Source organism: Salmo salar, chromosome 19 (assembly GCF_965601325.2).
Source record: "Salmo salar chromosome 19, fSalSal1, whole genome shotgun sequence".
In the NCBI taxonomy this organism is placed as follows: domain Eukaryota; kingdom Metazoa; phylum Chordata; class Actinopteri; order Salmoniformes; family Salmonidae; genus Salmo; species Salmo salar.
Window position 1 is genome coordinate 26,675,503 of NC_138309.1, and position 23,440 is coordinate 26,698,942.

At 43.3% G+C, this 23,440-nt stretch overlaps 2 protein-coding genes across 3 annotated transcripts in view; both read left to right on the forward strand.

The window, feature by feature from the left end:
• Positions 1-3,383, forward strand: part of LOC106578619 (extended synaptotagmin-2-A) — a 33,796-nt gene extending 30,413 nt beyond the window's left edge. For both annotated transcript variants that reach the window (XM_014157627.2, XM_014157629.2), the window contains 5 exons: positions 117-215; positions 464-595; positions 835-940; positions 1,365-1,414; positions 1,641-3,383. In XM_014157627.2, coding sequence (XP_014013102.2) covers positions 117-215; positions 464-595; positions 835-940; positions 1,365-1,414; positions 1,641-1,698 — 445 coding nt within the window. In that variant the 3' untranslated portion in view covers positions 1,699-3,383. The remainder of the gene's footprint in view (positions 1-116; positions 216-463; positions 596-834; positions 941-1,364; positions 1,415-1,640) is intronic.
• A 2,265-nt stretch (positions 3,384-5,648) lies between these two features.
• On the forward strand, positions 5,649-21,893 carry LOC106578617 (condensin-2 complex subunit G2). The gene is made up of 27 exons (XM_014157622.3): positions 5,649-5,834; positions 6,030-6,119; positions 6,756-6,947; positions 7,339-7,453; positions 7,920-8,077; positions 11,495-11,629; positions 11,970-12,064; positions 12,370-12,526; positions 12,788-12,880; positions 12,979-13,104; positions 13,549-13,728; positions 13,982-14,134; positions 14,405-14,627; positions 15,082-15,173; positions 15,951-16,124; positions 16,411-16,481; positions 16,583-16,736; positions 17,126-17,299; positions 17,401-17,517; positions 17,950-18,090; positions 19,355-19,454; positions 19,667-19,854; positions 20,187-20,330; positions 20,456-20,559; positions 20,814-20,914; positions 21,186-21,288; positions 21,579-21,893. The coding sequence occupies exons 2-27, from the start codon at positions 6,042-6,044 to the stop codon at positions 21,634-21,636; spliced, it is 3,426 nt and encodes a 1,141-aa protein (XP_014013097.1). The 5' UTR covers positions 5,649-5,834; positions 6,030-6,041; the 3' UTR covers positions 21,637-21,893.
• The last annotated feature ends 1,547 nt before the right edge of the window (positions 21,894-23,440 follow it).

Sequence of the window (23,440 nt, forward strand, 5' to 3'; positions counted from 1 at the left end):
CCAAAAAATATATTTTAATTCCAGGTTGTAAGGCAACAAAATAGGAACAATGCTAAGGGGGTGAATACTTTCGCAAGCCACTGTAATCCCAAATCTGTGCTGTGTTGTGTTTTCAGTGGGTCTGCCCCTAGTCCATACCCCATGGGGGAGATTCAACTGACTGTCCGTCACAGCTCCCAGAGGAACAAGCTCATCGTGGTGGTGCATGCCTGTCGGTCAGTCAGTGGCCTCACATAACACACTAGACCAACCACATACAGTATAGGCCAGTTTCCTGGACACAGATTAAGCCTAAAAAACATGCTCATTTGAGATTCTCCATCGAAAGAGCCTTAGTCCAAGACTAAGCTTAATGTGTGTCCAGGAAAGTGCCCGTCCGTGTTCATCTTAATTACCACAAGTTCAGGATTTCCTCTTCAGATTTCAATGTGCCTGACAGACCCCATGTACATTTTGCCCTCAGAAACCTCATTGCGTTCGCTAAGGATGGATCAGATCCTTTCATTCGGATTTATCTGCTCCCTGACAAGAGCCGGACAGGCCGGAGGAAGACCAGCACCATAAAGAAAACCCTGAACCCTGTGTATGATCAAACGTGAGTTCTGACTGACTGTCACTGTAGGCCACAACCATAGAATGACATATAGAACTTATAAGTAACAGTAGCACATTGGATCTCTATGGCCACCACCTACATTATGCAACCTTTTCACAACCATCAAAATAATTCACAATGTCATCCATTGGATTCATTCATTACCCAGTATCACTGCAGTAGGAAATCCTCACTCAGAAATAAAGGAGAATCCTACAGTGTGTTTTGTTTGTCTGCAGGTTTGAGTTTAGTGTGTCCATGGTGGAGCTGCACAGGAGAACTCTGGACATCGCTGTGAAGAATGGAGGAAGTATACTGTCCAAACACAGAGGACTCCTCGGGAAGGTAGTGTATCCACACAAGATAGAATGTGTCCCAAATGGCACCCTATTCCCTATGAAGTGCACAACTTTTGTCCAGACCCCTATGAACCCTGGTCAAAAGTAGTACTCTTTAGTGGGATTAGGGTGGCATTTGCACTTGAAAAAAGAAAGGGAAGGGGAATACCTAGTCAGTTGTACAACAGAAATGTGTCTTCCACATTTACCCAACCCTCTGAAGCAGGTGCGGAGGGCTGCCTAATCGACATCCACGTCTTCGTGCCTGGGAAACAGTGGGTTAACTGCCTTGCTCAATGGGCAGAACAACATATTTTTACCTCGTCAGCTCTGGGATTCAATACAGCAACCTTTCGCTACCCAAATAAAGGAGCATGATGAATGTTACCTGATTGTTGTTGACTCTACCAATGCTACTTTCCTTATTATAGGTGATGGTGGATTTGAGTGGTGAGGATATATCCAAGGGCTGTACGCAATGGTAAGATGCTCCTTTACCCAATTTGTGTTGTCAGCGCTGTTCTGTATTTGTGTTAACATTTGATACAAATTTTATTTGGTTCAATAAACTTTACGGTTGTTCTTCATTCTATGGTTGCATCTTCGGGTGTGAGCAAATTGCTATAGAAATCCTGTGTATGTATTATTTGTTAGTCATATTTTAGTTTTAAGCCATTGCCATTTGTTGCCCCACTGGTGTCTTGTAGGTATGACCTCACTGAAGATGGCAGCCGCAAAACGGTCCAGGCACAGAAAGGGACATAGGAAGACCACCTCCATAATCATAAACACACATCCTGCTGTTTCAACCCTAGTGACATTCAATTCATAAAAGCTTTATAGGCATGACAAAAATCTAATTTGTATTGCCAATTGACATTCATAGAAACACACATCACTCTGCTTTCATTTAGTGTTATCACTTATCAAAGGGGACATAATTTTCATTTTCTTACTTTTTTCCCTTTAATTTGTGTATCATGTTGACGCATGTAGAGATACAACTTGAAGTTTGCTGTAACATGCTGTTCCTGCACAATTGAAAGACGTCAAAGTTTCACAATTGTCCTGTTAAAAGCAAAAAATGTTCATCAGAAGATTTTGGTTAATGTGTCAAAAAGCACATTTACTGCCTTGTTTTCTTACTTGTTCTGTGGTTTATATATGCATAAATGGACTAATTCGTTTTCATTGTTATTTGTTACTATTGAAGGAAATTACGTTGGAATCCTATTTGTTTTCTTTGACATTGAATGGACTCCATATCTACTGATATGACTGTAATTCTCATCAAAAGGACAGACATTGCTACTATGGTAGTTACAAGATGTAAACAAGGATGACCAGTTAATTTGTTTTATATATTTTTGTCATGCAGTGTTATTTGGTCTTTGTTTACTTTTGCCTATTTTCTTCATGCTAACGGTAATCAATTACTCCTACAGTGATCAAAAGTCCTACCACTGGATTCGCAAAAAACAAATATAAAATGATTGTTCAGTATATTCTATACTGTATATTTTGAAGGATCCAGTGCAATATAGAATTATGTTCAGGTGAAGGGGTATGTCAGGGAGGGGATATGTTCTGCTCTGGTGTACAGGAATAGTATATCTAAACAGATAAGTTTGAGTTTGGTTATCGTAATAAATCATTTGTAAATGAATAGAGGACCATATATGAATGGTCTCTTACACCAGACACATTATGCAATTGTTTTTGGTTGCAACATTGTGTGAAGTTTTGTTTATATTTTGTCGAATGATGACAATGTGCCATAGGCTACTCCTGTAAGTATAAGCCATGCAATGCTGTTTTATCTTGAAACATTACAAACATCTTAAATACTCTCTGTCAGTTATCTTTCCTGTGCCTTAACATTAAACACCTTCACACTTACTGTACAAATGTACATGAAACCTTTTAGGAATCAAGTTCTCACATTTGGAATAAGTATATTCATGGTTTGTTTTGAATAATAGTTGTTTCTCTTTTAATTAAAAAAAAAAAGTTTAATTTAAAGTGTTATGTGTAATGACTTGACTTCCCTGTGAAAATTTGCCTGGTCCTAAATTCATTGTAAGAATTTGTGAGACTGTTGTTTCTATGTCTGAGAGCTTACTGTATGTATCTACTAGGTCCTTGTTTTGCTGTACATAAGCTCCATCTAGTGGTTTCTCAGACGCAACTTTAGTTGAGATGTTCTTTTGAATTTATAATTATTTACTATTGTGTTACTTTAGCATTTAAAAATAACCAATACAAATGAGAGAGACACTAACACAATTTGTGTGTGTTTACAGATTACTTTAAAGGCCCGGCCCAGAGCAGTCAAACTTGTATTTTCCTGTGTTTTCTATATAAGGTTTAATTAAAACTGTGAAATTGCCAAAATGATGATCATGCCCTTTTAGTGTAAGAGCTGTTTAAATAAATTGCCTGACATTTCATCCTGTTTTGGTGTGATTGAGTTTTGGCCTGCCTGGTGACATCACCATAACATGTTCAGCTACTTACGACATTGGCTCAAATCTAGGTTGTACCTAGATACATCGAAAAACTGACAACGTCCTCCTCACTATGGCTTCAGACCCCAAGGCAGACCTACCCAGCCCTTCAGACACAACGGCTGGGCTCTGCCTGGCCAGAGAGGGGCACGTATAATGGGGTGGCTTACTGTTAGGGCCCACTATAGCAAGTGTTGACATTATTACCCTGCTCCAGGTGCCCAGGTTCCCTGAGCTGTTGCTGGTAACCACAAGCAATATACACTGCTCCAAAAAATAAAGGGAACACTTAAACAACACAATGTAACTCCAAGTCAATCACACTTCTGTGAAATCAAACTGTCCACTTAGGAAGCAACACTGATTGACAATAAATTTCACATGCTGTTGTGCAAATGGAATAGACAACAGGTGGAAATTATAGGCAATTAGCAAGACACCCCCAATAAAGGAGTGGTTCTGCAGGTGGGGACCACAGACCACTTCTCAGTTCCTATTCTTCCTGGCTGATGTTTTGGTCACTTTTGAATGCTGGTGGTGCTTTCACTCTAGTGGTAGCATGAGACGGAGTCTACAACCCACACAAGTGGCTTAGGTAGTGCAGCTCATCCAGGATGGCACATCAATGCGAGCTGTGGCAAGAAGGTTTGCTGTGTCTGTCAGCGTAGTGTCCAGAGCATGGAGGCGCTACCAGGAGACAGGCCAGTACATCAGGAGACGTGGAGGAGGCCGTAAGAGGGCAACAACCCAGCAGCAGGACCGCTATCTCCGCCTTTGTGCAAGGTAGAGCAGGAGAAGCACTGCCAGAGCCCTGCAAAATGACCTCCAGCAGGCCACAAATGTGCATGTTTCTGCTCAAACGGTCAGAGAACAGACTCCAGGAGGGTGGTATGAGGTCCGACGTCCACAGGTGGGGGTTGTGCTTACAGCCCAACACCGTGCAGGACGTTTGGCATTTGCCAGAGAACACCAAGATTGGCAAATTCGCCACTGGCGCCCTGTGCTCTTCACAGATTAAAGCAGGTTCACACTGAGCACGTGACAGACATGACAGAGTCTGGAGACGCCGTGGAGAACGTTCTGCTGCCTGCAACATCCTCCAGCATGACCGGTTTGGCGGTGGGTCAGTCATGGTGTGGGGTGGCATTTCTTTGGGGGGCCGCACAGCCCTCCATGTGCTCGCCAGAGGTAGCCTGACTGCCATTAGGTACCAAGATGAGATCCTCAGACCCTTTGTGAGACCATATGCTGGTGCGGTTGGCCCTGGGTTCCTCCTAATGCAAGACAATGCTAGACCTCATGTGGCTGGAGTGTGTCAGCAGTTCCTGCAAGAGGAAGGCATTGATGCTATGGACTGGCCCGCCCGTTCCCCAGACCTGAATCCAATTAAGCACATCTGGGACATCATGTCTCGCTCCATCCACCAACGCCACGTTGCACCACAGACTGTCCAGGAGTTGGCGGATGCTTTAGTCCAGGTCTGGGAGGAGATCCCTCAGGAGACCATCCGCCACCTCATCAGGAGCATGCCCAGGCATTGTAGGGAGGTCATACAGGCACGTGGAGGCCACACACACTACTGAGCCTCATTTTGACTTGTTTTAAGGACATTACATCAAAGTTGGATCAGCCTGTAGTGTGGTTTTCCACTTTAATTTTGAGTGTGACTACAAATCCAGACCTCCATGGGTTGATAAATTGGATTTCCATTGATTATTTTTGTGTGATTTTGTTGTCAGCACATTCAACTATGTAAAGAAAAAAATTATTTAATAAGATTATTTCTTTCATTCAGATCTAGGATGTGTTGTTTAAGTGTTCCCTTTATTTTTTTTTATCAGTATAGTTCATGGGCTGCAAGTAGCCAGTAACCATAAGTAATCCCTGAGCCAAATAGTTGAAAAACCTGTCGATATGCCCTTGAGCAAGGAACTTAACCCTAATTGCTTCTGTAAATCGCTCTGGATAAGAAGGTCTGCTAAATGTCTAACACGTAAACTCAGGAAGAATTGTTCACTTCTCGCATTGACTTTCCAAACCCTGGTCTGTCGAGTCTGCTTCGGATGTATCGCGATGTTGGGCACCGAGGTGTTTCAGATGGTGGATGAATGAAGATAGTGCACTCAGGCTGTTTACCATTGGAAAACAAATACAAAATAATCTGTTCCGGGTTATTTAAGGGGGTGGCTCTCCCATAGACACCAATGCGATAGTAACTGGGTCTCTGGTCTTCTTAGATCAATTGACTTCTATTAAAAATGAGGGAGTGGGAGCGTTTACGACGTCACAACAGTGTGTCACGTGGCTCTGGATGTCAAATCCAAATTTGCGCGGGGAAGCTGCGTTTATAATAAGAAAATAGTTGATGAGTTATAAGAACGGCATACTACATTGGTATGTATTTAACATTAACTTAGCTAGTGGTACATGATATGCTGATGAACTCTAGTTTTTATTTTTGTCCATAAAACGGAAACACGAAGCAAGTTCGGGTTTGTTAGCTAACATTATTGTTGTTGCTCGTGATGACATGTTGTTTTTATCCAAATCATTCAGATTTAACGAGATATTTTACTTCTTATTTCACAGTACTGGCTAAACATGTCTGTGCGAGAGGCATTTTTAGACTCCATCTGCAAAGACAATGTGTGGGAATTTCTCAATTTCACTAAACTCCATGTGAGTAACATTAACTACAATGTTGTTTTTGCAAAACTTCAAATATGAATAGGAGTGGTTCCCAAGCTGCCCCCCCCCCCCCCCCCCCATTTTTTTTATTTTAATAATAATAAAGAAACAGTCAGGCTTTCAACTTACTCTTAAAAGTGGTAATAGTAGAATGCACAAGGTGCAATTTCGAAATTGGGTATCTAGTGCATCATCAGTTTTCCTTTTGTCATGTCAGTCATTGCATACCTTAGAGAGCTATTTATTACTTTTCAGAAATGCAAACGTTTTTTAGCACATATATTTTGTTGTAATTATTGAATCACTCGAATATCACATGAATACACACGCATTAGCCATGGCAAAATGTACAGAATTGCAGGAAATAAGCTTTAAACCTCTCCGACAACAAGAGGGCAACCGTTTGTCAAAAACAGTGCTTGTGCACATAGATGTGGCGTGCGTACAAGGGGGACCTGGGATGTTCCCCAATGCTGAAAGGGGGGCTTCAGTGAAAAAGTTTGGGAACCCCTGTGTTATAGGACCAATATCATGAATCTCAAAATGAGTATTGTCTACCATTCCTTATGCTCGTCTATCTATTTGAGAGCCTTGCCTCTGACCCGGTTGGCTGTAATGTTACCACAGAAGGACAGAGCTGAGCCCTTTGACCTGGATGAGGTCCTGCAGGAGCTGCCAAAGGGTCAGAGAGAGGCACTGTGGGCCCGACTAGTCACACTACTTTGTGACCAGCTGGCAGCCTTCGCACCAGAGCACTGGGATGCTGGCTTAGAGGAAGACAAGCAGGACAATGACATGGAGGTGGTGTCCCCAGACCGGGTGAGTAGAGTTGTCACAATACTAGTATCGTGGCAAGGGCATTAAACATGAAGCAGATTACATTTAAGGGATACAGTCCTAATGTTGGAAATAAAATGCATTATGTTGTCACCCAGAGTCAAATGTTTGTTTTCCCAAGCTATAGTGCACACTATTTGACATAAAGAAGGTTCGACCAAAGAGTTTAGTCTGTCTTGTTTTTCTGTCATGGAGAATCGTAGTATCATGACAATTCCACATCCTGACCACTCTCTCTCTTCTATATTCTTCCACACTGGGCATGACAACAGTTGTTTTATTCTTGCTCTGACTTAATCTCCTACATCTGATGTCAGTGTTCAGTTGTCTACTATTCCTTGATTGAGAGGTGGTAATCTATTTCGTTATTTAGACACACACCATGTCTGTCCTTGAGGGAGTGATTCTAGTGGTCACAGCTTCTGTGAACGTCATTGAGGATGGCGACACCTACAATTCTCTCTTAGAGTGTGGCAACATATTAAATGGTGAGTTTTTTTAAAATGTTTTGAGTATTAACTCTCCTTGTTTTATAGTAATAAGAATCAATGATTTAATTTCTATAGTGCTTTTTTAGTATAGAAAGAATCTCAAAGCGTTTGAAAATACATGTTTTACGGAGCCTGGTTAACACGACTCACATGGTCAGTGAGGGAGAGCTGACACACTGGTCTGGACAGGAGGCCTTTGTAGATGCAGTATTTGTGCAGAGTTGTACTTATTTCTGGCTGAGCTTTGGTGGTGCTCGGGGGCTGTGTGGCTGTCCATGTGTGTGTTTGAGTGAGGAAGACACAGAGGAGAACCAATCAGTAAAAAAAGCACAGTTATCAACACCATGCTGACAACATCAAAAGAGCCTTTCCAGACTGAAGTCAGGAGGACTTTGAATTAGGTGTCAGCCAGACTATTTTAAGTACTCCAACCCTTCGGTCTGTCTCTGTCCAACAACCCCAGGTGTCCTGCCTTACCTTCCTGCCTCTGAGATGCCTCTGCGGCAGGCTATCCACGGTCTGTGCGAGGCCTGGTGGAAGAAAGGCCTCCTTGGTAAAGAACAGCTGGGCCGCACAGCCTTCCTTGGATGCCTGGAGAAGACCCTCATACTGAAGAAACCAGTACGTACCCTTTAGCACCAACATGGCCTGTTGTTTCTTTTCTGTTTTGCTCTCTGTCGGTCTTCCTTTTTCTCTAGCGTGCTTTCTGGACTTGCTTTCAGTTATTTTGGTGGGAAATACAAAATGATCGGCTATCAGGGTTTTCTCTGGGGTGTGTGATGCGGGTGTGGCTATTGATGTGGTCTCTGACCGGAGGCCCTCCTGTTGGCCCGTAATGACAATATTGTTTCAAAGCAAATTTCCTGTAATTATACACATTTTGCCATGTGGTGGAGATAAAATGTTGCAGTTTTGAGGCTAATTTCCTGCAGTTCTACACATTTTGCCATGGGTTATGCTATCTAAATGACTTTAACATTATACCAAAATCAATTGGGGCCGCATGCCATGACCAAAATACTCCTGAATGCATAATTTGGGGAATTTGTTTCTCTCTGTCCAGCTTTTATTTTGGTGATTGTTAGTTATCAAAGATGATCTTATTCTCAACAACAACAACATACATACATACATACATACGAGGGGGAAAAGTATTTGATCCCCTGCTGATTTTGTACGTTTGCCCACTGACAAAGAAATGATCAGTCTATAATTTTAATGGTATTATTTGAACAGTGAGAGACGAATAACAACAAAAAAATATTCTAGTATTTGACCCCCTCTCAATCAGAAAGATTTCTGGCTCCCAGGTGTCTTTTATACAGGTAACGACCTGAGATTAGGAGCACACTCTTAAAGGGAGTGCTCCTAATCTCAGTTTGTTACCTGTATAAAAGACACCTGTCCACAGAATCAATCAATCAATCAGATTCCAAACTCTCCACCATGGCCAAGACCAAAGAGCTCTCCAAGGATGTCAGGGACAAGATTGTAGAGCTACACAAGGCTGGAATGGGCTACAAGACCATCACCAAGCAGCGGTGGGGTGCCGGCCGCGATTATTCGCAAATGGAAGAAACACAAAAGAAATGTCAATCTCCCTCGGCCTGGGGCTCCATGCAAGATCTCACCTCGTGGAGTTGCAATGATCATGAGAACGGTGAGGAATCAGCCCAGAACTACACGGGAGGATCTTGTCAATGATCTCAAGGCAGCTGGGACCATAGTCACCAAGAAAACAATTGGTGTACACACTATGCCGTGAAGGACTGAAATCCTGCAGCGCACGCAAGGTCCCCCTGCTCAAGAAAGCACATATACATGCCCGTCTGAACTTTGCCAATGAACATCTGAATGATTCAGAGGACAACTGGGTGAAAGTGTTGTGATCAGATGAGACCAAAATGAAGCTCTTTGGCATCAACTCAACTTGCCGTGTTTGGAGGAGGAGGAATGCTGCCAATGACCCCAAGAACACCATCCCCACCATCGAACATGGAGGTGGAAACATGCTTTGAGGGTGTTTTTCTGCTAAGGGGACAGGACAACTTCACCGCATCAAAGGGACGATGGACGGGGCCATGTACCGTCAAATCTTGGGTGAGAACCTCCTTCCCTCAGCCAGGGCATTGAAAATGGGTTGCGGATGGGTATTCCAGCATGACAATGACCCAAAACACACAGCCAAGGCAAAAAAGGAGTGGCTCAAGAAGAAGCACATTAAGGTCCTGGAGTGGCCTAGCCAGTCTCCAGACCGTAATCCCATAGAAAATCTGTGGATGGAGCTGAAGGTTCGAGTTGCCAAACGTCAGCCTCAACCTTAATGACTTGGAGAAGATCTACAAAGAGGAGTGGGACAAAATCCCTCCTGAGATGTGTGCAAACCTGGTGGCCAACTACAAGAAACGTCTGACCTCTGATTGCCAACAAGGGTTTTGCCACCTAGTACTAAGTCATGTTTTGCAGAGGGGTCAAATACTTATTTCCCTCATTAAAATGCAAGTCAATTTATAACATTCTTGACATGCGTTTTTCTGGATTTGTTTGTTGTTATTCTGTCTCTTACTGTTCAAATAAACCTACCATTAAAATTATAGACTGATCATTTCTTTGTCAGTGGGCAAACGTACAAAATCAGCAGGGGATCAAATACTTTTTTCCCACACTGTATGTATGTATGTATGTATGTATGTATGTAGATACGTGTGTGTGTGTGTGTGTGTGTTATCTTTTCTATATACACTATATTACCAAAAGTATGTGGACACCTGCTCGTCGAACATCTCATTCCAAAACCTTGGGCATTAATATGGAGTTGGTCCCCCCTTTTCTGCTATAACAGCTTCCACTCTTCTGGGAAGGCTTTCCACTAGATGTTGGAACGTTGCTGCGGGGACTTGCTTCCGTTCAGCCACGAGCATTAGTGAGGTTGGGGACTGATGTTAGGCGATTAGGCCTGGCTCGCAGTCGGCATTCCAATTCATCCCAAGGGTGTTCAATGGGGTTGAGGTCAGGGCTCTGTGCAGGCCAGTTTGGGAAAGGGCTTTCCCCAAATGATTGCCACATGGTTGGAAGCACAGAATTGTCTAGAATGTCATTGTATGCTGTAGCATTAAGATTCTCCTACATTGGAACTAAGGGGCCTAGCCCAAATCATGAAAAACAGCCCCAGACCATTTCCTCCTCCACCATACTTTATAGTTGGGGCAGCTAGCGTTCTCCTAGCATCCGCCAAACCCAGATTTTATACACCTGTCAGCAACAGGTGTGGCTGAAATAGCCGAATCCGTTCATTTGAAGGGGTATCTATATACTTTTGTGTATATATAGTGTACTTTTATATCTGGTTTTAGTTGTTGAAGTTTTACACTGAATGTTTTTCCATCCCCTAATCTGAAAACTGTTTGGACATAGGTGGCCCTAAAAAACACTTAGGCGGCCCACCCAAGAGTTTTCTATGCAGGAAAAATCCTGGGTACATGTTTACATATTTAATTTTTGTATTTTTCTTCCATGTGCTTGCTTTTTATCTCTGATTGGCTCTCCTCCTCATCTGTGTTTTGTGAAGCCCCCTATATCCCTAATCATCTCCATCAGGAGCCTGAGTCAGAAATATTTTTTCTCTCCACTCCCTGCTCTCGACAACAGACGAGTGCTCTCTAATCACCCGGTACTCTCATTCAGGGATCATCTGAAGAATTAGTTTGAAAGACAGTATGTGCTCTTCATTTTTCTCTGTCAGAACTGAAGTCTTCTTCTACAGTAGTGTATCAGAGAGGTGGCTGTTTGCATTGGAGTGATATACGATTAGGATTTGTGATCCTCTCGTTTCTGACCTAGTGAGATGGATTCCTTGCAGGCAGTATCTGCATTATAGGCTGTTCTCCAGTATGTGTCTCTGGTTATCTGGGGGAAGAATGATATCTCTGTACTAACCTTTTGCCTCATCTTGGCACCTTTGTCTTTTGGCGTCTGCATTGAGCCGTTTTTGTATTTGGTTTGCTGAATGTTGTCGCTGCGTTGTGTGCACGTTCTCAGGGGGCTGAGATCCAAAGGCTTTGGGGTTTCCATGAGGTGCTGTTCACTGTGGACTTTGCGTCGGAGTGCAGCAAGGAGCTGATCGATCTGCTGCTACAGTGCTTCCTCAGTGTCAATCACATTACAAACGAAGATGTAAGTATGTCTTTCTGTTGGTGTGTGTGTGTCAAGTGTTTTTTTTTTTAAATACTTAAATACTATACTTTGAAATACTTAAAAATTGATTGAATTTCAAATATTTTCTCTGCCCGTTTGAGCTTGCCTGGCTTAATAAACCAAAAGAAAAGTCCTAAAACTGCAAACACTGACCACCTGGAACTCCATACAAAAGCAAACGCTGAATGTTTTTATATCGTTTTTTTTTCTTCACATATTTGAAACCCAGGTCTGGTGTGTGTGTGTGTGTGTGTGTGTGTGTGTGTGTGATGCTATCATGCTCACATTGTCGTTCCAATAACATGACTTTCGCTGACAGGGAAAGCGTCTGATGGTCTTCCTCTTTAGCTGGAATGTCAACTTCATCCGGATGATCCATGGAACCATCAAAAACCAGCTACCTTACTTTGCAAAGTAAGTGTTTTGCATTTGTAGTTTCCTATTAAGGTACTAAGTGTCCTTGTTATAATGTCTGGGAGGTCATACCAAAGACTCAACAAAAATGGGACCTGATGCCTTTCAGCTTGGCACTCAGAATTTAGGGTAAGGCCCCCAGACTTAGTGTCCTGTCCAGGAGATGGGCCGTTCTGGCTCGGTCAAGGTTTACTTATTCAAAGGTAGCTGTCAGGAGACAATGGTTTTCTTCTATTCAATTAATGATGTTATGACCTGTTTTTTTTTTTTTGACTGCTTGGTTGAACTCCGTTGATTTTTCTCAGGCCCCATACTGACCACATAGCTGAGATCTACTGCCGGGCCTGGAAGAAGGCTTCTGGGGTCTGTCTGGAGCAGATAGAGAGCACATGCATCCAGGACTTCATGCAGCACGCTGTGCTCCTGCACAGGACCTCACCCGTCCATGCCAAAGTCAGACAGGTGGGTGCTGTGAACATTTGACTTAGTGTGTTTCTAACATATTTCTCACTCTGTCTGCTTCAGAAATAATAATTATATATTTTTTAATCATTAATATAAGGAAAAGTAGTACTTCAACAACACACATTTCCTGTATTTATTTTCATTTTTTTCATAAGACTAAGGCTTTAGCATCATATCAGCAAACCTCCAGCCGGCTTACTTTACCACAAAGTGGTTGACGTTTATTATATGTGTGTGACTTAACTCTCATCTATGTAGATACTGAGCTACTTTCACAAACTGAAGGGCCGCCATGGGTTGGATGAGATGCTTTACAGACTCTACAAGCCCATTCTCTGGAGAGCGCTAAGTGTACAGTCACATTTTCCTTGATACACGTACTCTCTTTATTTCTGGATAGTGTTTTTTGTTGTTGAACTAATGAAGGAGTCTTCTCTCGATCATTGTAGGCTGCCAACTCTGAGGTCCGGGCCAATGCCACTCTGCTCTTCACCGAGGCCTTCCCTATCCACAATCCTAGCCAGAGCAGTGAGAAGATGGACGAGACCATCCAGAAACAACTGGACATGCTGGTCGTAAGTCGATGTATTATGACGTTGAATTTCCAAGTGGTCGTTTTATGTTTGTGAATCCCTGAAATGCCATAAGTTGAGGTCATATGCGGCAGATAGCCTAGCAGTTAAGAGCGTTGGGCCAGTAACCGAAAGATTGCTGGTACCAATACCCAAGCCGACTAAGATGAAAAATCTGTCTGTGTCTTTGAGCAAGGCACTTAACCCTGAAGTCAGTCTGGATTAGAGTGTCTGCTAAATGACTAAAATGTAAATACGACAATTTGGAATGATAAAAAAAAATGTTTCTGTGTCGATTTTAAAGGGTTAAATAGTTCAAGTGTAGTGAGTCTATTTTTATCAGCACTGTGTACAGTGTATTCCTGTTTAATAAGTGATGTCTGCTTAACATTCTAAAGCTCTCACCTGTTTGTACCTGTGTGTCGGTGTGTGTTTGTAACATGTCAGTGCCTGCTAGAGGACCCTCAGCCTCTGGTGCGCTCCACAGCCATCCTCGGGGTCTGTAAGATCCTGGCCAAGTGCTGGGAGGTCATCCCCCCCACTGTCATCACCGACTTCCTCAAGAAGCTGGTGGTAGAGCTGGCCAATGATACCACCTCCCCTGATGTCCGCTGCTCTGTCTTCAAGGTGAGTTACCACAGTATTGAATACAATAAAACACTACATATATTAGAACATTATGGCTACGTCCCAAATGGCACCCTATTCCCTACATAGTGCACTAATTTGACAAGTCCTTAAGGATCTGGTCAAAAGCAGTGCCCTGTATAAGGAATAGGGCGCCATTTGGGATGCAGACCTATATGAACTCTGACCCCCCTCTAGTCATCATTGCGGTTCTGTGTTGTTATTATGGATTACAATTAAATCTTCTCTCCAGTGTTTGACCATCGTGCTGGACAATGGCCACAGTCACCCGTTGCTGGAGCAGCTGCTGCCAGCTCTGAAGAACAGCCTCCATGACACCTCGGAGAAAGTACGCGTGGCCTTCCTCAACATGCTGCTCAAGATCAAAGCAGTGCGAGCCGCTAAGGTAAAAACACCGCTTGCGTGTATTTATTTTTGGTGCAAAACCGCAACGTATTACCAAACAAAAAGACAACAATGAAGATATTCAAAGTACAACTATACATTTTACTAAATTTATATTTCTACATTGTTGTCATTTTGTCAGGAAATACACTGTAGTTATTTCTGTTTGTGTTGGGAGAAAGCTTTTTGATTCCCTGCTTATCTCGGTAGCACTGTCAGACATTATTTGTGATGCTCACCCTGCCGTACCCCTTCTCTCTCTCCTCTCCAGTTCTGGAAGGTGTCCTCCATGGAACACCTGCTAGCCCGTCTGGCCGTCGACTCGCAGCCTGTCTCCAAGCGCATCGTCAACCTCCTCTTCAATTCCTTCTTCCCCGTCAACCAATCAGTGGAGGTGTGGTGCGAGCGCTGCGTCACACTGATTCAGATGAACCCCAAGGCAGCTAGGACTTTCTACCAGTATGCACACATCTACACAGCCCCCACTAACATAGGTGAGTTTAGCCTGCAGTTATATACAGTAGCTCCTACACAGCCCTCACTAATATAGATCAGTTTGGCCTTCAGCTACAGTATGTAGCGCCTGTCAGCATATGTGGGATTTAAAGGGATAGTTTGACATATTCCAGTCATTGCGCTAACGCTAGTTAGCAATCGCTCCAGAAACGACCTTCAACCTCCTTCAAACTGCAAGCATAGATATACAAATGGTATCCATGAGTTCATCTGATTCTGGGTAAGTAGAGAGAAAAAAAAGTTATTCATTGCCAAACTCTCGAACTATCCATTTAAATCGCTCGTTAATCAGTTGACAGTACTGACCTGTCTAAGGTCTTTATTCCCCCTAGATCAAACTACGTATCTAGCTAGCAGATGTTATGCGAGTCATTTGAAATTGTTAGAAATCCCTGACTGAAAGTCTGTTTTACTGTACCGCTTGTGTCCCAGTCAAGCTGATGCTGACAATCCGCCGGTGTTTGAACGCTTGCATCCAGACTGAAGACCTGAATGAGACAGAATCAAACAAGGAGAACACAAGTGTAAGACTGATTTGTAGCACTGAATGTCAGCTCACTTACAAGACTAAGGAAATTGTCGTTTGTCAATGGAATGCATGTACGATAATCAAGATTTTTCCATCATTCAAATTGTAATATAGAATTAGTACACCCCACCCCTTCAGCTAAATGTCTCCGCTCAGTTCCTGTCGTACCCCCATCATATAACCCAACGTATTATCTTGTTTTACTCAATTGTTTGTAAATGTAGTTCTAAACAAACACTTTCCAGCTTCAAGACATGGTAAAAACGATCATTTTGATCGGTCTCTCTGGTGTACTGGATCGTCAGTCCTTGCATCCGTAGCTCTGTCTATGAATGTAAGTGTTTACATGTGTCTAGCATAGAAAGCTGGTATGAGGGTTTGCGCTCAGGCTAGAATGAATAGTGGCCGGTGCGAGAGAACATTTCCTTAAGAGTTCAGCGGTTCTCGAACCATGAAAAGGAGAGAAAAAACCAAGGAGGCTGATGTGCTAAAATATAGTTAATTGAATGCCATGCTCAAAAGGTACAAGTGCAATGTGCAACAACAAAAAAAAAAATTATTGGCATTTTGTATTCTTTCGAGCATGGTATTCATTTATGCATATTTTGGCATCCCGGCTTCCTTGGTGCTTTCCTATTTGTGGTTTGAGTGCAAGTACCTACTGGACTCTATATTTCTCGAGCCCCATCGCTCAGCTGTTTACCACAACAAGTTGCACGGTGACCGCTTTGTTGTATTTTAAATCCCAGATTTAAAACAAAGTTCCTTGCAGGTTCTGGAGCATGTCCTGTCGGTCAAGGACACGGCGTCCATGGCCAGTCTGCTGGAGGTGGTGGTGATCTTGTGGAGGAGCATTCGGAAAGCCCTGGACCTCAACAAGGAAGCCCTCCAATACACCACTGCCAAGTTTGGCTTCGTTGTGCCCAAGTACTTCAATGTCTTCCAGGTGTGAGTTGGACTGGAGTTTACCTTGTGGCAGTCACAACTTCGGTTGTGTCCCAATAATCTCTCCTAAGTGAACACTTGTTCACTTCCCTTCATAGATTTGAAAGGAAATGACTGGTTTATGGAAACGCCCTCTAGCCCATGCCTACACCAGTCCAATGCTTTTAAATGTGTGGGGAGTAGTGAACGAGTTCGCACTTAAACGAAGAAGGTAAGATTATTGGTACGCACCCCAGATATCTTCCCCATCATTTAAGATGTCCTCACCTTGTTTCTTTCTCTTTCAGGAGGAGCATTGCACAGTTCCCCTCATCCAACTGGCCTCCCTACTGCCCCCAGCTTCTGTCCCCACTTTCAGGTCTGTGGGGGTCCTGCTAACTTGTTGTCCTTTTGGCCTCTTTAGACTCTCTCTGTGTCTCTGTCTGTGTTAACCCTGTCTCTCTGGTCCCTGTGTTCCAGCTGTGGGGTGCTGTCCAGGCTGAAGAGGCTGGAGGCGGGGGCCAAGGTGTCCCAGTACAGTCAGATCATCGAGTGCCTGTGTAGCTGGGGCCAGGCTGCACACGTCCTGGAGCTCATCACAGACTGGCTCACTGATGCCTTACCCACCCCCGCTGTAAGCAACATGCACAGAGGTTGTGTCACAAATGGCACCCTATTCTCTATATATTGACCTACTTTTGACCAGGGTCCATAGGTTCTCCGGTCTAAAGTGGTGCACTATATAGGGAAAGGGTGCCATTTGAGATGCAGGCACAGATGAATAGGGATGCCTCCGTGAGACCCTCGGTGGCTCCTTGGGATATTTTATTAGGCATTGTAATGCAGAAAGGAGGGATGCATCTGCATAGTAATAAATCTTACTAACTTTACTTTATTCTGAGTAAACAAAGAGTTTTGTCTTCAAACACTTTGCCTTAATGCTCTTTATAGTAGTGTACTGAGATGTAATCATGACATCGTTGGACATTATCCCACCTCTCTGCTCCCCCTTCTCCTCCACAGGGCAAAGGGAACACCAGTCGGAAAGTGCGCATCCAGGAGACGGTGGTAGCCAAGCCAGACCTGGGGCTAGATTACCTGGAGTACCTAGTCAGCCGTACCTCCACGCGGGACTGCATCCTGCCCTTCAGGCAGGGCCAGCTCAAACAGCTGCACCAAGCCCTCGGGGCCTGGAAGGTAGACTAGACAATATAATTACGGAGTTGTATAGATTGGTTATATGTGCGGTGAGAGGCTATGAACAGAGGTGGGATCCTGTGTCATGTTTTCCTTCTCAGTCAGTGCTGTTATCCCATCTGAGCTCTTCTGAGGCCCGGGCCGATGTCCCCAGAGCAGAAACGGCACTGAGAGCCTTTGCCCTTCACGCACGTCTCAGTGCCCATCTACAGCACAAAGTGAGCCCCATTGCCTACATGCCTCCGCTTTGTAGCCAATCTGTGTACAGTATTGCCCATGATAAACTGACTTATTATGCTAGCAATAAATAGATTGATAACTTTATAACACTAATGTGCATCTGTTTTTTGTTACTACCCTTAAAGCTACTACTACTTTGCATGTTGTAGCTATCCATTGTCCCATTAGCAGTCACCCATATTAGCAGACTTATTTCATTTCAAACTTCACATATCTCTAGTCAAGTGTAGGCTACTAACGATATCAGCTAAATATCCTCGATAAGTGTCGGTTTGAGCAGTGTACTGTAAGTACTTTGGTTTATCGTCCCAGATCTGGTAGACTCTATTTGGGATATAACTACTGGTCTGTGCAGTGTTTTGGCTATAACCACCTGGGCTTGCTATAACCACCGTTATTTGCTTTCCCAGTTCTCGGGGGGGAGGGATTTCATTGTCCCTGTGGAGAACATGGCAGCGTGGGTGGCAGAGAGGGTGCTGCCCTTCCTGGTCGGCCCCAGTGAGGGAGGGGTCACTGAGCAGCAGCGGGACCTCGCCAGGCAGGCAGTAGAGGTAAGTGTGACACTCTGGATAGGGTAGCAGGTATCAATCACAGGACAGGGTTTACACTATCGTTTTGTACAGAAGACCTAAGCGTTAATTCTGTGTTCAGTACTCCGCGGTACCTCAGAGTTGTCAAAACTCAATTCCTGGAGGGCTGTATGTCTGCCGGTTGTGTTATTTTCTTTCGATTTGTGTCGAACTAAGACCTAGACAGCCAGGTGAGGGGAACTCATAACTGATCAATTACCTTAATTGATCATTCAAGGCAGGAGCAAAAAAACAGAAGATACTCGGCCCTCCAGGAATTGGGTTCGACACCCGTGCTTTACCTGTAGACAGAGGGAACATAAATCAAATGTATTTAGTTAACCAAATTGTGACAACTGCTGATGTAAAAAGGGCTTTTCTGGAAACCTTCACACATGAGTAATATAGCATTAGACTTTTTATCAAATATCAGACATAACTATATTCTTCGGCTATTCTTTTATGTGTATTACACTGTTACAGTATTAGCCAGGACATTAGGTCCTGGTAATGTACGAGCAGCTTTATGGTATTATGGTTAGTAGATCAATTATTGTCCTGGATCTTATGCTGTCAGTCTATGAACAGACTAAGGGTTCATCCTAAATTGCACCCTATTCCGTGTACTACTTTTGACCAGAGCCCTATAGGCCTTGGTCAAAAGTAGTGCACTACATGGGGAATAAGGTGCCATTTGGGACACCACCTTAGTCTGTTTTATAGATTGTTATTCAGCTCCGGTCCACACTCTCACGTATCAGCTCTCCGCTGTATGCCTCCCACTCCCAGAGAGCAAGATGGACTCATTTATTCTTTGAAATGGGCTTCAATAGTTATTTCTTCCATTACTCTCTCAAGTGTGTCACCCAGAGGCTGCTGCTGTGATCAGATATTGAAAATAAACCCCTCATTTATCTTAATACCCACTTCTGTTGCTTCCACTAACTCTCTAGAGCTCCAGCACCAACACTTGCGATTAAGATACTATGGTATGGTGGCTTATTCAATGTGTCGTTTTCAGGACGAATAAGCACAAAAATTTAATTTTGAATGATTTTTATTTTTTATTGTCCCATAATATAGTTTGTTTAGTTGGTCTTTCGGCATTATTCCATGTTCTTAAAAACAGTTGCGTATTAAATTCTGAATTACTATGCTGATACAATAAAATAAAAAAAAGAGTTATTTTTCTGTCCCTCTTTGTGGAGTGACAAGGTTGCTCTAACGTCGCGGTGATGTTTGGCAGTGTTTACTGACGGTGAGCAGAGATGTGATCCGGGTGGGCCTTGGGGACGAGGAGTTCAAAGGGCAGGTCCTTCACCTGTGCTCCATCGTGCTCCTCTCTGGTGAGTATATCTATACTAAACATATACTATTATAGAGACCTACAGAATCTAAATGAAGAAACATGCCATTTTCAACCATCTGTAAATCTACATGTCTACAAGGCACATTTAGAATTGTAGATTTTCTAGAATAGTTGTTGACTGGACTAGGTCACTCATTTCAATGTGTGAGGAAATTTGACGTGGGTGTGTGTGTTTTATTGTGTTCTCAGAGAAGGGCTACCTGTGTGTTCCTCTGCTGCTCTCTGTGCTGACGGAGGTGGCGGAGAACTACGTCCCCGAGAACCAGGCCCAGGACAAGCAGTCCTCCATCATCCTCACCGTGGTCACCAACGTCTTCCAGAAGATCCTGGAGGTCATGGCTCGCCGCCTGAGGAAGGACCCCGAGGAGGGCCAGGAGGTGAGGATGATGGCTTGCGTCCCAAATGCCTTGATGGTTTGAGTGTCAATCAAAAGCACAAATGTAGATCATTTAGAGGTAGTCTTTTCAATCACACTTTTTAAATGGCTGTCTATAAATAATACCTATTTGGCCCAACAACAGAAGCAGCTCTGGGGCCATATTTATCAAGCTTCTCAAATGAGGTTTTTCAGTTACTGTACCACCAACTAAATTTTGCTCTCCCCAGTGTACCCCCTACTCTGATACGCTATAGATAGAAATGTCCATGTTCAGCTTGCAAATGTGAATAGATGACTTAAGGTTGTTTCTCTCTCCACTGGCTGTTGTAGCTGTGGCACTTGGCTGTTACCGCTCTAGGAGACTTCCTCCAGGTGGTTCAGGCTTGGTCGGGCATCGACTCCAACCCCCTTAACGGGGTGTTTTCAACCGTCTGTGCTGCCACCCTCGCAGCGACCCAACACGCCCTGCAAAAGGTAACAAAGATGGCTGATACACTATTTTCCCAGATAGAAAATGTGATTCCAAATGTTGATAGGTTGCGAATAAAGAACAAGTACGATATTTAATCTGCGCTGAACTTAAAACTGTTCCATCTTAGATTTCACATCCTCAAGAGGTCACAACACCAGAGACAGTCCAGGATTTGCCTCCTCTCTCAAGCATCTTGTTGAACGTTCTCCTCAAATCGTCCCCGGTCACAAGGTAAACAACCAACTACACTCCAAGCGGTTTGCTGCTTTCTATTACTATGCACACTGACCTGCTCAGTTCGGTTTCCTTTTTTGTGATAAATGTTTTTACAGATTTTTCCCTCACAAAAAGGAATAACAAGAGGAAGAACAGTCACCAAACAGTCAACCCCACACGATGTCGTACGAAGAGCTCCAGCAATGGAATATATACTGTACTTTTCTCCTCATTGGTGGTTCTAATCCGAGGCCTCTTCTCTTTTTCAGAGCCTTCCTAGCAGAGATCATCTCAACTGTCGACTCGGAGGTCATTGATGGTCTGACCGGATTGGCTGCAGTTCTTCACATTCTGGCAGTTGTCAGACAGAGTGAGTAAAATAAGTTGCAATAAAGAGAATTTCTCTTGTTTAAAAAAAGAAAGAATGATTTCACATCCATGAATAGTTTCTAACAGGGCGTGGCTAAAGGTTTTTAGCTGTTAAACTGGGAGTGTAACTTTTGCCGGTGTGGAGCAGAACGTGTGCCATTATCCACTGTTCTCGGGCCTGAGCCAGTTGCTTATGCCCAGGTTTCATTGAAATGACTGCAAGAAGCCCAGTATCCAGTGTGCTGTAATGATTGTGCCTGTTTTTGTTCCAGCTGGGAAGTTTAAGGCAGATCTGAAGAGTACAGGCTTGTCCGTCCAGAGACAGCTTCAGAAACATTACGCTGTCACGGCTGAGAACGAAGGAGACATCCAGAGGTGACTAGATTAATGAACGTTGTACGGTCTGTCCCAAATGGCATCCTGTAGTGCACTACTTTTGACCAAGACCCATATGGCTCTCCACTGGGGTAAATCTGTTGGTAGCTTTTTGTATGTTTTTAAGACAATTAAGTATTTTTGAGTTGTTAGCTAGCTGTTATAGCATTTTACCCTGAACGTTAAGGAAACATGCTCGTAAGATGGGAATTGTAAGATGGCAAATTATATTTTAAAATAGCAACCACAAAATGACATTACATTATTTATTTTTGTACCTCTTTTTCCAGGGTAATCTACGAATCCGCTATCAACACATTGAATGCAATTCTAATGCCATGCCCATGAGGGGGCAAGAGCGAGAGAACCTCATTTACACTTAACATTTACTAATTATTTCTTGGTTGCCAGTGTCAGCTATTCTTCTGTTCTGTTGTTTCTAAGCTCTTCTATTCTGTGCGAACATGGTGTATGTGTATGGTGTACATGACTTGTATTTGCGCTTTGGATTTATGTATTGCGTCAGTATACTCTATGCTGCATAAACTGAACTGTGTGTAACATTGCTAAGTAACTGCTAAAAATACATTTGAAATGTGAGTTTCAACCGTGTCATTGTGGATTCTCTCTAAAAGCCTCTGCAAATCACTTACACTGCCACATGTTTTAGTTTAACTTATAGTACATATTTGCACAATTTTATTGAAGGAAATATAGTTTCTTTTTAGTTATGCTCCACCACTGGCACAGAAGGTTAGTTTCTGTGGCTAAGGAGGAAGGACAAGAACGAAGAACTAAAGGCCAGCTGCAGGGGGTGACAGGCAGACGTCCCTGCCACTGCTCCGCCACCTGGAGACGTACCGGGACCAGGAGACGTACCGGGACCAGGAGACGTACCGGGATAAGGAGAGTAACATTGAGGAGTATTGGTCCCCGGGTGACGACCCTCCAGCTGGTTTACAGGCACTGCTGGAGGTGCGACAGGCAGAGATGCCCAGCAGCAGGTTACCACCTATATACCTGTATAAAGTATGTACCGTAATTTCCGGACTATTAAGCGCACCTGAATATAAGCCGCACCCACTGAATTTAAAAAATATATATATATTTTGAACATAAATAAGCCGCACATGTCTATAAGCCGCAGGTGCCTACCGGTACATTGAAACAAATGAACTTTACACAGGCTTTAACGAAACACGGCTTGTAACAAAAATAAATAGGCTTTAACGAAACACAGCTTGTAACAAAAGAATAATAAATAGCAGTAAGCTTTAGTTGTCTTTTTGCACTGAGTCAATTCCTCACGCTGCTGTTTCCAACGTCTTATCATCGACTCATTAAGACCAAGCTCCCGTGCAGCAGCTCTTTCCTTTTCCAACAGCCAGATCAATCGCCTTCAACTTGAAAGCTGCATCATATGCATTTCTCCGTGTCTTTGCCATGATGAGGGTGACAAAATCACTACCGTAATCCAGGGGCGAAAATCTGATATCAACTTTGGAGGGGACAATTACATTACATTTTCTCAAGAGCAATTCCTGAGGGGGACACCAAAAGTAGTGCTGTAACACATAGCCTACGTTTAATATGGTAAATGTATATTGAGGAACCAAAGAAATAAGGTGTTTGCCGTACTCCTAACTAACTACCGGTACCCAAAACTACACAACTAATCACAACAGCAATACCATTGCCTTTAACAAATCTTAGTTCAGTCACCAGTTTAAGTTGAGAGTAGGGGTATCCATGGCATTTTCCAATTATGTTCCTATTTTACAAGTCAAAAAAATTGAGAACCTTTCATAATGTTGCCAAACGAAGACTCAACAAACTTACCTGAGACTCCCTGTCTCTGCCAGTCTGTCCCTGCATATCTGTCCCCAACTCTGCTGTCTGTGTGCCATCTGTTGCCTGCTCTGCCTAATGACATCATTGTGAAACATTTCCATTAGAATTTCATTTCTTTCTTATGAACATTTTATCAACTAGTCTTTTGAGATATTAGGCTACTAGAGTTCTTACTTTGCGTTTTGGTGTACTGAAAAATACTCTGATGTCTGTCTTTTTTCTGCCATTTTTCTACCTGGTTGGCTACACACACACAGTATGTAGGTTATTTACAGTAGGAGATGGGCTTCTATCATCTTAT

Excerpts from the sequence above, each read along its gene's own strand:
- LOC106578617 (XM_014157622.3), top strand. The coding sequence starts at position 6,042 with ATGTCTGTGCGAGAGGCATTTTTAGACTCCATCTGCAAAGACAATGTG. Across the intron at positions 11,630-11,969 it reads ATCACATTACAAACGAAGAT|GGAAAGCGTCTGATGGTCTT; the intron begins GTAAGTATGTCT and ends TTTCGCTGACAG. Across the intron at positions 16,737-17,125 it reads ATGCCTTACCCACCCCCGCT|GGCAAAGGGAACACCAGTCG; the intron begins GTAAGCAACATG and ends TCTCCTCCACAG.